At 44.9% G+C, this 13,655-nt stretch overlaps 1 protein-coding gene across 2 annotated transcripts; it reads left to right on the top strand.

Moving 5' to 3' along the window:
- The first annotated feature begins 1,786 nt into the window (after window positions 1-1,786).
- On the top strand, window positions 1,787-12,180 carry RDH5 (retinol dehydrogenase 5). 2 transcript variants are annotated; one of them, XM_063119936.1, is made up of 5 exons: window positions 1,787-1,967; window positions 4,132-4,464; window positions 6,484-6,742; window positions 10,310-10,473; window positions 11,842-12,180. In XM_063119936.1, the coding sequence occupies exons 2-5, from the start codon at window positions 4,152-4,154 to the stop codon at window positions 12,063-12,065; spliced, it is 960 nt and encodes a 319-aa protein (XP_062976006.1). In that variant the 5' UTR covers window positions 1,787-1,967; window positions 4,132-4,151; the 3' UTR covers window positions 12,066-12,180. The 2 variants fall into 2 exon arrangements, with proteins under 2 accessions (XP_062976006.1, XP_062976007.1); XM_063119937.1 differs by lacking the exon at window positions 1,787-1,967 and adding an exon at window positions 2,069-2,089.
- Window positions 12,181-13,655: the final 1,475 nt, after the last annotated feature.

Below are 13,655 nucleotides of genomic sequence, written 5' to 3'. Positions count from 1 at the left end.
GAAAAGAGCCAGTGTGCGGGGTGGTGGTGGTGGGCATCCATTTCACAAATAGGGGCTTGTGATATGTGGAGAATTTGAGGTCCCTTTTTCTTCTTTGTCCACAGAAAGCTGCACAATTCAAAAAGCTCTTATTCTGAATCTTGTCTTTCCCGTTTTTAAGGTCTTCCCCTCCAGTTCTTAAAAAAAACAATATCTTCAAATGTTTTCTTTTGAGAGAGAGGGAGAGAGCGCAATTCCTTCTACGATGCTCCTTGCTTGGTCATCCCTCAAATACCTAATAATGAATTGGCTTCCACTAAGCTGTAGTGGTCATAGCGAGCAGGGCCATATGCCCCACAAGTGGGAGTGGGGGCAGTCTATAAATATTGGGAGGCTTTCAGAAGTTTGGGGCCCATTCAGCATACTAGTCAGCCCCCTCTAACAATGGCTTCTGGCAACCAGTGGACGAGAGTTGCTGTATACTGCTCAGCCTGTCCTGAGGATAAAATCCCAGATGAGAAATGTCTTCTCCAGGCCCTTAGAATGACACATAGAATCATAGAATAGTAGAGTTGGAAGGAGCCTATAAGGCCATCAAGTCAAACCCCCTGCTCATTGCAGGAATAAAGCATGAAGAAGAATTAAACAGGAATGCCTCCATCTATTTTGGGCAAAAATGAACAAAGCAATCCTCCATCCGTTTTACCATGAAACATAAGTATGTGTGATGACGGGCTTCAAGAAAAGAAAACAGCGAGCACCGTAATAGCAACAAAGGCAACAGAGGAATGGATTCCCCCAAAAGTGTCAACTGGGTTCAAATAAAACCTAACGATAAATGGTTGACTGATGGCCATCGGACACAAGGGACTCATTTTTTGTCTGAGATCTTTGTAGCTGTATGTGTAGATCATAAATCCATTTATCTGAATGAGTGTTGTTTTTATGTCCTAACGTTTTACTTACGGCTTGGGCATTTGGTGCTGAATACCTGGGGTTGCATTCAGATTTTTTGTTCTACCAGTGGAAGGACACCACTTGCAGAATGGGACTTTCTGCATCTTCTCCTCCCCACTGTACCCCTGCAAATCTTCCCTGGAGGGTTGGGGTGTGTGTGCTCTGGAGCAGATTTGGATGGCACACAGGAGTGGGGCTGCGTGGGAAGAGGAGGGGACCCTGAAGTTCCATTCTGCAAGCAGGGTCCTTCCACCTGCGGAAACGAAAGACCTGGAATCAACCCATTTGTAGGTGGTAGTGGATTAAACTGAGTTTGTACGTCGGATTAGGATTGGGGAAACCCAGGTTCAAAATCTCACTCAGCCATGAAATTTACTGGGTGAGTTTGGGTTGCTCACATTCTCTCAGGCAAACCTGCCTCACAGGGTTGTTATGAGGATCAGTTGTTGGAGGGAGAACCCTATGGGCTGCTCTGAGCTTTTTGGAGGAATGATGGGATATAAATGGTGACAAAATAAAACTCCCCATTCTTTTCTGAGTCTCACAATGTTATACTTTGCCTGCTCTCCTGGCCTGCCTACCGTTAGCTTGCTCTCTTGCACTGTGTCCAGGGCAGAGTTCAAGGAGACCCAGCCCTTTTGTATCTTATAACATGTTTGTGTCCTCAGCCTCTTAGGATAATCTCTTCCAGATTCCTCCCCCAACCTCCACTCAACCCTTTCCAGGCTCCCAAGAAATTTAATTGGAATTTCAGATGGGGTGGAGGGTGGGCAGGCCAGAGTTTCTTGCTGCTGCACCAAGAGTTAATGCTGGGCTGAGTCCCTGCCCCTGGGCGTCCTCCATCAGGGAGCTCATTGGGGAGGGCTCTGGCTTCTCCCACTCATGGACTTTGGCTAAGAGCAGAACTTTTGTCTGCTCTGTGCAGCGGAAGCCAAGCAGGGTAAAGAGTCCTAGGCACGGCAAGGATTAGCTACTCTTGCTGCTCCGGCCGGTGTCTGCGGAGGTTGTCAACACACACATCAAGTGAGAAGGTAAGGGGGACATGAAGGTGAGAGGCTGGCATGCCACTGGGTCCAGTCCGAGGCATTAAATAACGACACCCTACATCACACTCCTCTCCCTGCAGGGCTGCAACCCTATAGTGGCATGATGGGTAAGTAATCCATCTTGCAGTTGGGGAAACCGGTGGACTAATGATCAGAGCTGAACTCTGGGTGTGGTTCTGACAGCTGAAGAAACTCCTCCTGCTTCATTGTGCAAACAGGTGCTAGTTGAGGAAGACAAGAGCTTGTTTGTGCAAGATAGGAGTAGAGTTAGAAATTCAGGGTTTCAAGCTTCAGCTTTGGGAGCAAAGACTACAATCGTTTATAGATGTTTCAAAACAAACTCGACCTTTGAAATCTTGAGGTTGTGTGTCTGCTTTAGCATCTAAGTAAGCCCTGTGCTTGAGTCACACAATTTTGTTTCCCACCTTGGGATAACAACAGTGTTCTCAGGTGCCTTAAAGACTCATTTAAGCATTCACAGACCACTTGCATTCTTCCTTCCCCTTCAAAATTGTGTTGAGCCACAATCCCCGTATTTGCAGAATCTGTGGGTGTGGGCTGTCATGCAAAATTTCCCTCAAGAGTGGGGAAAAAGGGTTCTGTAAATATTTAACCTGGTCTAAACATACAGCAGAAAGTGGTGTTAGAGTAAAATGTACAGACTGCAGATGGGAGGTGCTGTGTGTGTGTATGCTGATAGTAAATATCCCTGATAGTAAAGAGGTAGCAAATCAGAGAAAGGTTTTAACCCAGCTCTAAATTGGTACAGTCCCTCTAACCATTCCATTACACTTCTTTCTGTTGCATATATAGACCAGACCTACACCCTCTGTTTCACCAGATGGAGGGAGGGGATTTCTATGAAGGTCTTTTAAAGAATTCAAGCTAATATACGGGTAGAAGAAAACCACTTCTAAACAGTAGCTGTTGGAAGCTTTGGCGTTTTCTTTCCCTAGAATATAGTACTGTATCCAGCCAAAAATAGTGGTCCAGCCATTTCTACATCCTTGGGCATAATGACTCCTCTTTGTCCTTACACTTCGAGGGAAGGTTGCAACCTCATCTCCATACCAGGTGAACTGACACGAAGTTCTGTGTAATGTTGCCACCTGGAAGCTTAAGCACTCATCAGACTGAATGTTAAGTGCTATCCATGAGCTAGTAGTGCATGGGTCAATGTGCATATATTTAAATGAACTATATGAAAAACAGCCATGATGATAGTGTGTCTTTGAAAGATGTGACAAGCCTTCTTGCGGGAATACCTAAATGCCAATCTGACTACTTGCTTTAGTAGCTATGGCCTATTCCAGGCTAAGGAAAACTATCCAAAGTCTCCATCTCTTATTTGGGTGAAGTGCATACAGAATTTAGATTATTTAGAGTGAACTGGCATTTCTCTTTCCATGACCTTTATACGTTTGAAGTAAATGTAGTGCACGGCAATATGTAATGTAGGCCCTGCTGGTCCTGGCCCTGAGTGGGACGAGGCCAGTTACAAAACTGTGTTACGAAATCTCTCCTGATCCTGGCATTCTAGAGCAAGGGGGCTAATCCTCTAATACGCAACCATGAGAATCTCAGGAGCAGGAGGATAAGGCTATCAATGGCTCTTAGTATATATTACCTCCAGCAATGCCTACGTATGCCAGTTGCTGGGGGACACAAGCGGGGAAAATGTTATTGCACTCATGTCCTGTTTGTGAGCTGGTTGGACACTGTGGGAACAGAATGCTGGACTAGATAGGCCTTAGGCTTGATTCTGAAGGGCTCTTCCCACATTTTTATATCAGGAGTAATTCATATGAATGCTAAGATACGAGCAGGCTAAAGTATCTACCTTAGAAAATCTAGAAACCTAGCAATGAGATCACAGCCTTTTCTAACCTGCTACCCTCCAGATATTTTGAACAACACCCAACATTCCCGATCATTGGCTTTCTTGGCTGGGGATGATGGCTGTTGTAGTATTAACCCATCAGGAGGGCACCAGCTTGGGGAAGGCTTGGTAAAGAGTGTGGCTATATGATTAGGCTAAATAAATCCCATTCCTAGCTTTGGGGAAAAGAACAAAATTGAGTTGCAAGTGCTGAGAGTCAAGACCCCTAGGTCCTTGGCCTACCTTGCCAATCTTTCCCTGTCCCTGCAGGCCTTCAGTGAGACTCCACCATGTGGTGCTATGTGGTGCTCATCAGTATCGTTTGGACTGTGCTCTGGTTCTTCCGTGACCGGCAAATGTTGAGCTCTTTCAAGGATAAGTATGTTTTCATCACGGGCTGTGATACAGGTTTTGGCAACATGCTGGCCAAGCGGCTTGACAAGAAGGGCTTCCAGGTGCTGGCAGGTTGCCTGACTCAGAAAGGGGCTGATAACCTGCAGCGGGCCAGTTCACCAAACTTGCGCGCCACCTTGCTTGACGTCACCAGCACCGAGAGTATCCGCAAAGCAGTGGAGTGGGTGAAGGGTGAAGTGGGTGAAAAAGGTGAGTCTCTTACCCCAGCAGGGATCAGGGAGACCAGCTGCTGTCAGATCTGTGCATCTGTTGTGACTGTACAGAAAATGAAGGGAAGGGACAGAATGTGGTAGAGCGCTCAGAAGTTAGAAGCTGGCTGGCATCTCTGTTTTCTTTTTTAAAAAAGAAAGTAAATGTCTTGCTCAGGAGTAGGCAAACCCTACAGATTTGCACTACAAGTCCCATAATCCTCCTGACCACTGGCCATGGTGGTTGGGGCTTATGGGAGTTCAGGATATCTGTTGGGGCACTAGATTGCTTACCTCTGGACTATAGCCCTTATGGCTCTGGAGATATGCTTGAAAATGTGGCCAATATATGTGGTAGCCCTCAGATTGAATAAGATTTTATGTTACTCCATTTTTATTCCACCTTTCCTCGAAAGAGCCCAGGGCAGTATGCATGCTCACACACACAGCTAATATTTATCCCCATTACAACCCTGTGAAGTAGGCTAGGATGGAAGAGTGAGAGGCCCAAGGTCACCCTATGACCTTCATGGGGATTTGAACATGGATCCTCCTGGTCTATGTCCAAGGCCCAAGATTTCCTTTAGTCTGTGTAAAATAAAAATGCACAATAAACGACACAAACCAAGAAAAATGGCTTAATTTGCAATATTCATACAGTTTGCAGAATTGGCACAGAATGCCTATACTTACAACACAGAGGACATAGAAGCCCTGACTGGGTGTAAGGTTTGTGGGAACACAAAGGGGTGTTGCATAGAGAAGAACTAGGTCTGTGGTAAGACAAAAGCACACATCAGCTTAAGTGGCTGGACACCAAGGACACCCACTGTGCCCAAGGAGGAAAACAGCAACACATAGCCAGATTTAGGCACATGCAATAGAGCTCGCTGAAGCAATCCCCCCAAAACCGTGCAGTGTTAAAATCTGTGAGCAGAGCCCTCCTGCCTGCAAAAGGCAGATCCTGGATCCAATCCACTTGCTAATGTAATAACTGTCTTACTGTTGCAGAACGTAGAAAATTGCCTTATATTAAGAGAGACAATTAGTCCATCTAACTCAGTATTGTCTATAGTCACTGGCACTGATTCTCCAGCATTTCAGGCAGGAGTATTTTCCGGCCCTGCTTGGCGATGCCAGTCATTGAACCTGGGAAGTGGGGACTTCTACATGTAAAGCAGGAATTTTACCACTGAGCTGAGGCCCTGCGTCAAAGTTCTTGTTCAAAGGTAGCAAGATTGAATAAGACCTCTGCCTGAAATTTTGGAGAGCTGCTGGCAGTCAAGAGAAGGCTGGTCCGGATCTACACTATTGCTTTAAAGCACTTTATAACAGTTTTATAGCGCTTTAAAGCAGTTAAAGTGCTTTATAACTGTTATAAAGCGCTTTAAAGCAGTAGTGTAGATCCGGCCCTGTACTAGGCTTGATGGACCAATGGTTTGACTCACCGTAAGGCAGCTTCATATAGCATGTCTTTCTCCACAATCCTGTCATTGGATTGGAGTGCTGTCAGGATACGGTGTAAGAATGCTAATCCCTCATCAATTAATTCCCATGTTCTATAACACCAATGGATTGGAGGTAGGACAAAGCTGGTCCTGCCACTAGGTAGAGTGAGGCATCTGACCCGGGCAGCAGATTTGGGGTGTCCTGAAAGGGCAGCAAATAGTTATTTGATTTACTGTAACTGGACTTAAAAAGTCAATGGGAAGGGGGAGAGGTGCTTGTGATGCTTTCTTTCTCGGGTGCCCAAATAATCTAGGGAGTGGGGCACTATTTTCTGTTTCACATCAGATACCAAATATCTTGGGATGGCCCCAACTTGGGATAAGGTGTGCAAGAAGGTGCACACATCTGTCTACTGGCATCCCAAGAGAGGGCACTGCGGGCAAGAACACAACACTTCAACTGGGGAAAGAACATTCCGCAGTTTGAGCTGTGAAAAGCAAGGCCTTTTCTCTCCCCCCCCCCGCCCTCATCCTCCTCAATCAATCAACCCCGCTTTCTCCCCACACCCTAGGGCTCTTTGGTCTGGTGAATAATGCAGGCGTGGCCAACCCTATTGGCCCCACAGAATGGATGAGTGTTGAGGATTACCGCAAGGTCATGACTGTCAACACGTTTGGCATGATTGAGGTCTCTTTGGCCTTTCTGCCTTTGCTCAAGCGAGGCCGCGGCCGCGTGGTCAACACCTCCAGTGTCTTGGGTCGCCTTTCAGCCAATGGTGGTGGCTACTGTGTTTCCAAATACGCCGTGGAGGCCTTCTCCGACAGCCTCAGGTAGGAGAACAGGTAGGGCTTACTTCCCATCCCTTCGCTACTTGCTTTCTGTCACCAAACTCACAATTCACATTGGCTCCTCTGTCCATGTTACTATTCCCTTCTATCCATTCTTTCCCTCCCTCTAGTTTTCACACACACACACCCCGTTGTCTTCCCCCATTCTTTTGGTTCTACATTGTGCTTCCTCTCCTTCCTTCGCATTTCCTTTATTCCAGTAGTCCTCCCTTGTGCCCTTATTCTTTCATCCCCAAGCTCCTGTTCTCTCTTATGCAGCTACTTCCAGACCAGGCACATCAAAGCTGCCCTGACCAAAGTGCGGAGTGGAGGTGCAAGGTGAAATTCCCACTGTTATCTCCAAATTAGACTGGAAATAACAATGGGGATTCCTCTCCCTTCTCGCCTTGAATGGGTTGGGCCTTGTTCAAGGCTCTGCCCACTGGTCTGGTGGCCCATCCCTGTCCTACAGGCTGAGTTTTGCCAAGAGCAAGGGGAACAGAGGTGGAGCAATACTTTGTTTCAGTTGCTTCTCCTACTGGTGGGAAGAGTAATCTTTGCCTTTGGAAGGGTAATGTCCTTTTGACTTCCCAAAAGATTATTTGCCAAGGTCTCTAACAGTGCAAGCCTATACATGTCCACTGAGAAGTAAGCCCCACCAAGTTCAATGAGACTTATTCCCAGCTGTATACAACTAGAATTTTCATGCTGGCCTCTACACTATATATAACATGTATACACTGCTCTGTCTAGCTGGGGCATAAGAATTTGATTTATTTTTCTAGCCTTGCTTCGGTCAATTTAAATAGAGTCTCCCAAAGAATTCAAGTGTTTTTTTCTCTCTCTCTCTTCACACCCCTACTCTGCAAATTTATCACAAAATGTTCAAGTTTAAAAATCTAAAATATTACTTTTCATATCAGCTTATTTCATTCAAGATCTGAAAACAGATACGTGTTTTCAGACAAAAACCAAAATAGAGTTTTGCCCTCAACTCAGCTTGTGGAAGTTGGAAGGAATTTCCAGTGCAAATCATATTGTCTACTCAGAAATCCCACTGATTCAACAGGGCCTGCTCCCATGTAAATGTGTATGGGTTTGCAGCACAAGTCCAAATAGAACTTTAAAAAACATGCAGTATTTCAGAAAACATGTATGTCACAGTTCTGTAACTTTGGGAAATCCACAAGACATTATGGTGCTTGTCCCTAGAACAAATTTAGCACCTTAAAATTTCTAATCAAGCTACACAGCCAAATCTCAGTTGCTCATTCTACACTCTCTCCACCCTTAGTCTAAAGAAAACCAGTTTCTGTGTCTTCCCACCCTGTGGGTTGATGAGTCTTAACATGGCATCCCATCCAACCAGGCTGGAGTGATCTTTTGCACCAATTGCCCAATAATTATTGTAAATCGTCCCCATCACAATCATTACAGAACATAACAGGACAGCATGACTGACATAACATAATAGCATATAGTTAATAATGGCCCTAGAATATGGTGGGCATTACATTAAATAGCATTTTTAAATACATGATGCTGTGATGTAGAAGAGTCCAAGAGACATCTTCAACTTCTATCCAGTTTATATCCACAAACCAAGGCCAGAAGCAATGAGTAGGTGAAGGTTCACTGGAATTGGTACTTCTTTATTCATGGTTTTTCTCAGGTTCTAATAGTACAAATCTAGGGTGACCCTTATTATTATTATTATTTATTTATTTATTTATTTATTTATTTATATAGCACCATCAGTGTACATGGTGCTGTACAAAGTAAAACAGTAAATAGCAAGACCCTGCCGCATAGGCTTACATTCTAATAAAATCATAATAAAACAATAAGGAGGGGAAGAGAATGCAAACAGGCACTGGGTAGGGTAAAACTAACAGTATAAAGTCAGAACAAAATCAAGTTTTAAAAGCTTTAGGAAAAAGAAAAGTTTTTAGCTGAGCTTTAAAAGCTGTGGAAAGAAGGACAGGACTCCTGTATCTTTAAAGCTGCAGGAGCCCTGCCTAATGTGACCAGATACAAAAGAGGGCAGGGCTCCTGCAGCTTTAACTGTTGTGATGAAGAGGGAATTTCACCAGGTGCTGCACGCTTACAAATGACACCTGCTGAAATTCCCTTTTCTATACAACTGTTAAAGATATAGGACCCTCCTGTCCTCCTTTCCATAGGGTCATCCTAACAAATCACTGTGTTCTAAAGTTACTTAAGTGTGAATTTAAAAAGATGGGGGAAGCACCTTGGTCTGTGTCTGTGATCTAAAAGCAAATGTTTTTGTAATCGGTAACAAATGCAGTGTGAACTGTTTTAAGCCATTAGCATTAGAGGAACAGATATTTAAACATGCTTTAGGAACAATAGGAAACTGCTTGGGTGAGTAGTGCTTACTGCACATAGGATTTCCAATGGAGTTCCTGTGCCTTTAACCACACAACAGCAGAAATTCATTGGCTGTACTTTTTCTTGTGGTAGAGATGTGATGATGGAAAAAATCTCAATGCTGACACTATGACGGACACGTAAGAGTTAAAAGTACAGGAGGCCAGCTAGTAAAAATAGGTTGGAAGCCACCTTCCCCATTCCTCCTGCAACACTTATGACCATCACATGATCCAGGCTATAGTTTCCCCTTAACGCACGTCAACATTTCATACAACTGCAAGCAAGACTTGAGACCCAGGCGGCCTCGGTGGCACGGAGTGCCTTTTACCAGCTTCGGTTGGTGGCCCAGCTACGCCCCTATCTGGACAGAGATAACCTGGCTTCAGTTGTCTACCCTCTGGTAACCTCCAAATTAGATTACTGCAATGCACTCTACATGGGGCTTCCTTTGAAGATGGTTCGGAAGCTGCAGCTTGTGCAAAATGCCACGGCCAGATTGATAACTGGGACCATAAGGTTCAAGCATATAAGACCCACTCTGTCCCGTTTGCATTGGCTGCCTGTATGTTTCCGAGCCCAATTCAAGGTGCTGGTTTTAACCTATAAAGCCTTACATGCTAGGGACCACAATACCTGATGGAACGCCTTTCCCGACATGAACCTACCTGAACACTATGTCTTCCTCCGGGTGCCTACTCCAAGGAAAGCTCAGAGGGTGGCAACAAGAGAGAGGGTCTTCTCTGGGGTGGCCCCCATGGAACAATCTCCCTGATGAGGCCAGCCTGGCACTGACATTGTCATCTTTTGGGTACCAGGTCAAGACTTTTCTCTTCTCCCAGGCATTTAGCAATAGGTAATGAGCCTGGGTCTGGTTTTTTGGCTCATCATTTCTAAAGTTGATTGAAGTGGTTTTAATTGTATGTGAATTTTGCATGTTTTTATATATTGTTTTTAAATGTTTTATTTTATGTGAACCGCCCAGGCAGCTTCGGCTATGGGGCAGTATATAAATGCAATAAATAAAAATAAATAAATGACTCTGGTTTTATGTAGTGAATGAGCAACTGCGCAATTCTTGTAGTTCAGAACTGATTATGTGAAAAGACTCCTACGCTTGTATGGGAGGAATGTAGTTTTAAAATTTGCAGTGATGAATAATGAACCTTTCTCTTTCAGGAGGGATATGTACCATTTTGGGGTAAAGGTCTCCATCGTGGAGCCGGGCTTCTTCAAGACAGCAGTTACCAATCTTGAATCAATAGAGGCTTCCTTGCAGCAGCTGTGGGACCGCATGAGTCCTGAGGCCCGGCAGAGCTACGGCGAAGATTTCTTTCCTAGCTGTGAGTGTTAATGCACCCACAACTGCATTAGGAAAAGAACTAGGTCTGGATTCTGAAGGGTAGAGCTATGAGCTGGACCAGCCTGTACCTCTATAAAAGGCACAGAACAGAAAGAATTATGAGCAACTTAAAAGCCACTACCTGTAACATTAGCCACGTCACATGTATTTCAGGGTTAGCTTTTTATTACTTGAATGTAAGCACATGCTGCCCCAATTCAGATTGGGACCACCACGTACCAGGAGGGGAGGATTAAACTTTTCACACTACCACCACTCTTTTATTCCTTAAATCCCTCCCCCCCCACTTGCAGGTTAAAAAGCAGTGAGTTGTGTTTTTTTTTAAACTCCTCTGCCTATGGAGGGGTGGATTTCAGGGGGAAATTGAGGTGGGAGGTTTAATAGTCTCAGTCCAAATTGGGGCCAGACTCGCTCACACCAGAGTAAATAAAAAGCTAATCCTCAGCTACACACTACATGATTACTGTAATGTGTAGCTAGACTCTTGATCCAAACCCTAGTGGTTTTTTTCCAATTTCCTGCAAGCCTTGTAGCAAATTCCAACTGTTTAGGCTTTTAATCAACACGTTCATTTTTCATCAGCCTGTTATTTAACTGTGCTTTGAGACTTATTTAATAGTGCTTTTAAGATTAACATATTTTAGACACAGATGGGACAATACTGTGCCTTTAGTCACACCCCCGCTAGAGCCTGCTGCAGCTTACAGACTCCCATCTCTCCTTTGGCATAGCATTCTAACACTCTCAGCTCCTACTGTGAGTTGTATGCCATAATCTCTCAGCTTCTGAGGCAGGTGCTGGGCAGCTCAGGGGTGGAGGCATCAGCCACTTTCATAACTGGCTTGCAAAAGCAAAGAACAAAACTGCACATGCTTTTGCAACTGCTTGTTGTAGGTACATTATTTCGAAGTCTTAAGTTTAGGGAGAACCTGCTAAACGTAAGGGGGAGAAGTGCTGAGTGCCATCAGAGTACTTGCCTTTTGTTAAGTCCCTAGAAAGAGTTCCAAGGATGCAGATTTTCAATTTTGTTCCTAAACTAGAAGCCAGGCATGGGTCTGAGGACAGTTAACAGGAATAAGGCTGGGCACACCATGGCCTGGTTCAGACAACGCACTAAACCATGCTGCTTAACGACAAAACGGTGAATGCATTATGCATTCCGTTAACCATTTTGTCGTTATGCAGTATGGTTTAGCGTGTTGTCTGAACCAGGCCCATATCTCACATTTAGGTTGAGAGATCTCCCTCAACAGCATGTCAGGGGTGTCAGACTACCAGGCCAAATGGTGGTGGGCTGTAGGAATAGCATTTTGTTTTTGTTGACTGCAGTCTCCTCTTCCTCCCCCAGACCTGAAGGTTCAGAAGTTCATCATGAACATCATCTGCGACCCAGACCTTAGCAAAGTGACCAACTGCATGGAGCACGCCCTTCAGGCCAAACACCCTCGCTCTCGCTATAGCGCTGGCTGGGATGCCAAGTTTGTGTGGCTGCCGGCCTCTTACCTACCTGCCTTCCTGGTGGACATCGTTCTGGCTGTCATCCTCCCCAAGCCAGCCCAGCGGGTCCGCTAGACTCCAAAACAGCTAACCTTTTCCCGGGCCCAACTGTGAAGCAGACCACATTTCCAAAGAATTATGAGGAAATAAAAGATGCAATCTGTTGCTAAGCCAGCCAGCTCGTTCCACACGTCAGAGGAAATTAGTGAAATTCTCAATGCTATATAAAGAGCATGGTACTCTAGGCCACTCCAGGAAGTAATCCAGAATGGTAGGGCACCCAGCCCCATAGAAGGAAACCCTAATCAGGGGCACCAGTGATGGGAGAATGGTTAAGGAAAATCACAGCTGCAGCATCCATCTGAAACCACATGGGGCAAGGCAGGGGGTGGGAGGCAAATGGGATATCCACTGCCAAAACGGAAAGCATCAGGCTGAACAGATTGTGCATGGGTGAGCAGAAGTGACTGCCTAAAGTAGCGGTTCAGAAAACTTTCCAAATCAGCTTGTCTTATAAGGAATTGCTGAGTGAGTTTGGCATGAAATCCCTGCATATTACCTGGATACAGATAATTCTGGAATATACTCAGGTTATGCAGGACAGTTGCCAGGGACAATGGGTTTTGATCTAAATATGTATGTGTGTGTGTATATATATATATATATATATATATATACATACATACATACACACACACACACCATTTTCATGCATCTGCACAATGCTGGGGAATACCAACCATGTTGAATAGGAAGTTGATTCAGGAAAGTGTGTCTGCCTTTACCGACCTCCTCATTGAGGGAAATCCCAGTAAGCTTCTAAAGGACCTCAGGGATTTCCCCAAACTATAGCTTGAGAACTAGGACTTCGTGGCAATATTTTGGTCATAAAGAGGATAAAAAGACAGCCAGAGCTTTTACTGGGGAAAGGACATATTCATTTAGTAGCCTAACACACGCAAATGAAGATACAACTGTAGCCTGCTTGGATATGAGAAAATTAAGATCCTAAGCATGTGCAGCATCCATCAGAGCATGCCCCTTGCATACCCAGAAATAGGAGCACTTTTTCAGCCAAGTTCAAGCCCCTGCACCTCTCTCAAATATAGTATTGGGTCAGAGGTGGGTGTGTCTTCATAAGGCCAAGCAGTGCTGTGCAAGGCATGGAATTGGAGAAAATGCAGCCTGCACCTTCTGCCTTTCATTGGCTCAAGACCATGACAAGGTTATCTCCTGAAGTGCAGAATTGGTTTTCTGGCTAGGAAACTCCATTCAGGGATGTGGGCACTCATTTATAAACTCCAGAGAGGGAGAATAAGTCTTAAAAAGCCTTCACAATCCTAGCACAAATGTACTACTGTGTTTAGCATCAGATCACACCGAAAGGAAGGCATGGTTTATTAGTCACATGAAAATGCCAGAAGCGGTTTGCCTCCTGCATTGCTTGAAGAATCATGGCAAGGGCAAAATAAAAAAAGAGGGACGTTATATGCAAGGCTGGTAAGCAAGAAAATCTTGCTGTGTTCTCCAAGACAGTTACAGTTGAGTTGCTTTTCCTGTGACCTCGCCACAGGGGGGTTTCAGCTACACAGAAGTTCCTCATTACAGACTGCAACACTGCAGAGCCCAGCCAAGTTTCGCAGACTCAGTTAAAGTTCACAATGG

Source organism: Elgaria multicarinata, chromosome 3, assembly GCF_023053635.1.
Source record: "Elgaria multicarinata webbii isolate HBS135686 ecotype San Diego chromosome 3, rElgMul1.1.pri, whole genome shotgun sequence".
In the NCBI taxonomy this organism is placed as follows: domain Eukaryota; kingdom Metazoa; phylum Chordata; class Lepidosauria; order Squamata; family Anguidae; genus Elgaria; species Elgaria multicarinata.
This window is presented reverse-complemented; position numbering and strand designations above follow the sequence as displayed.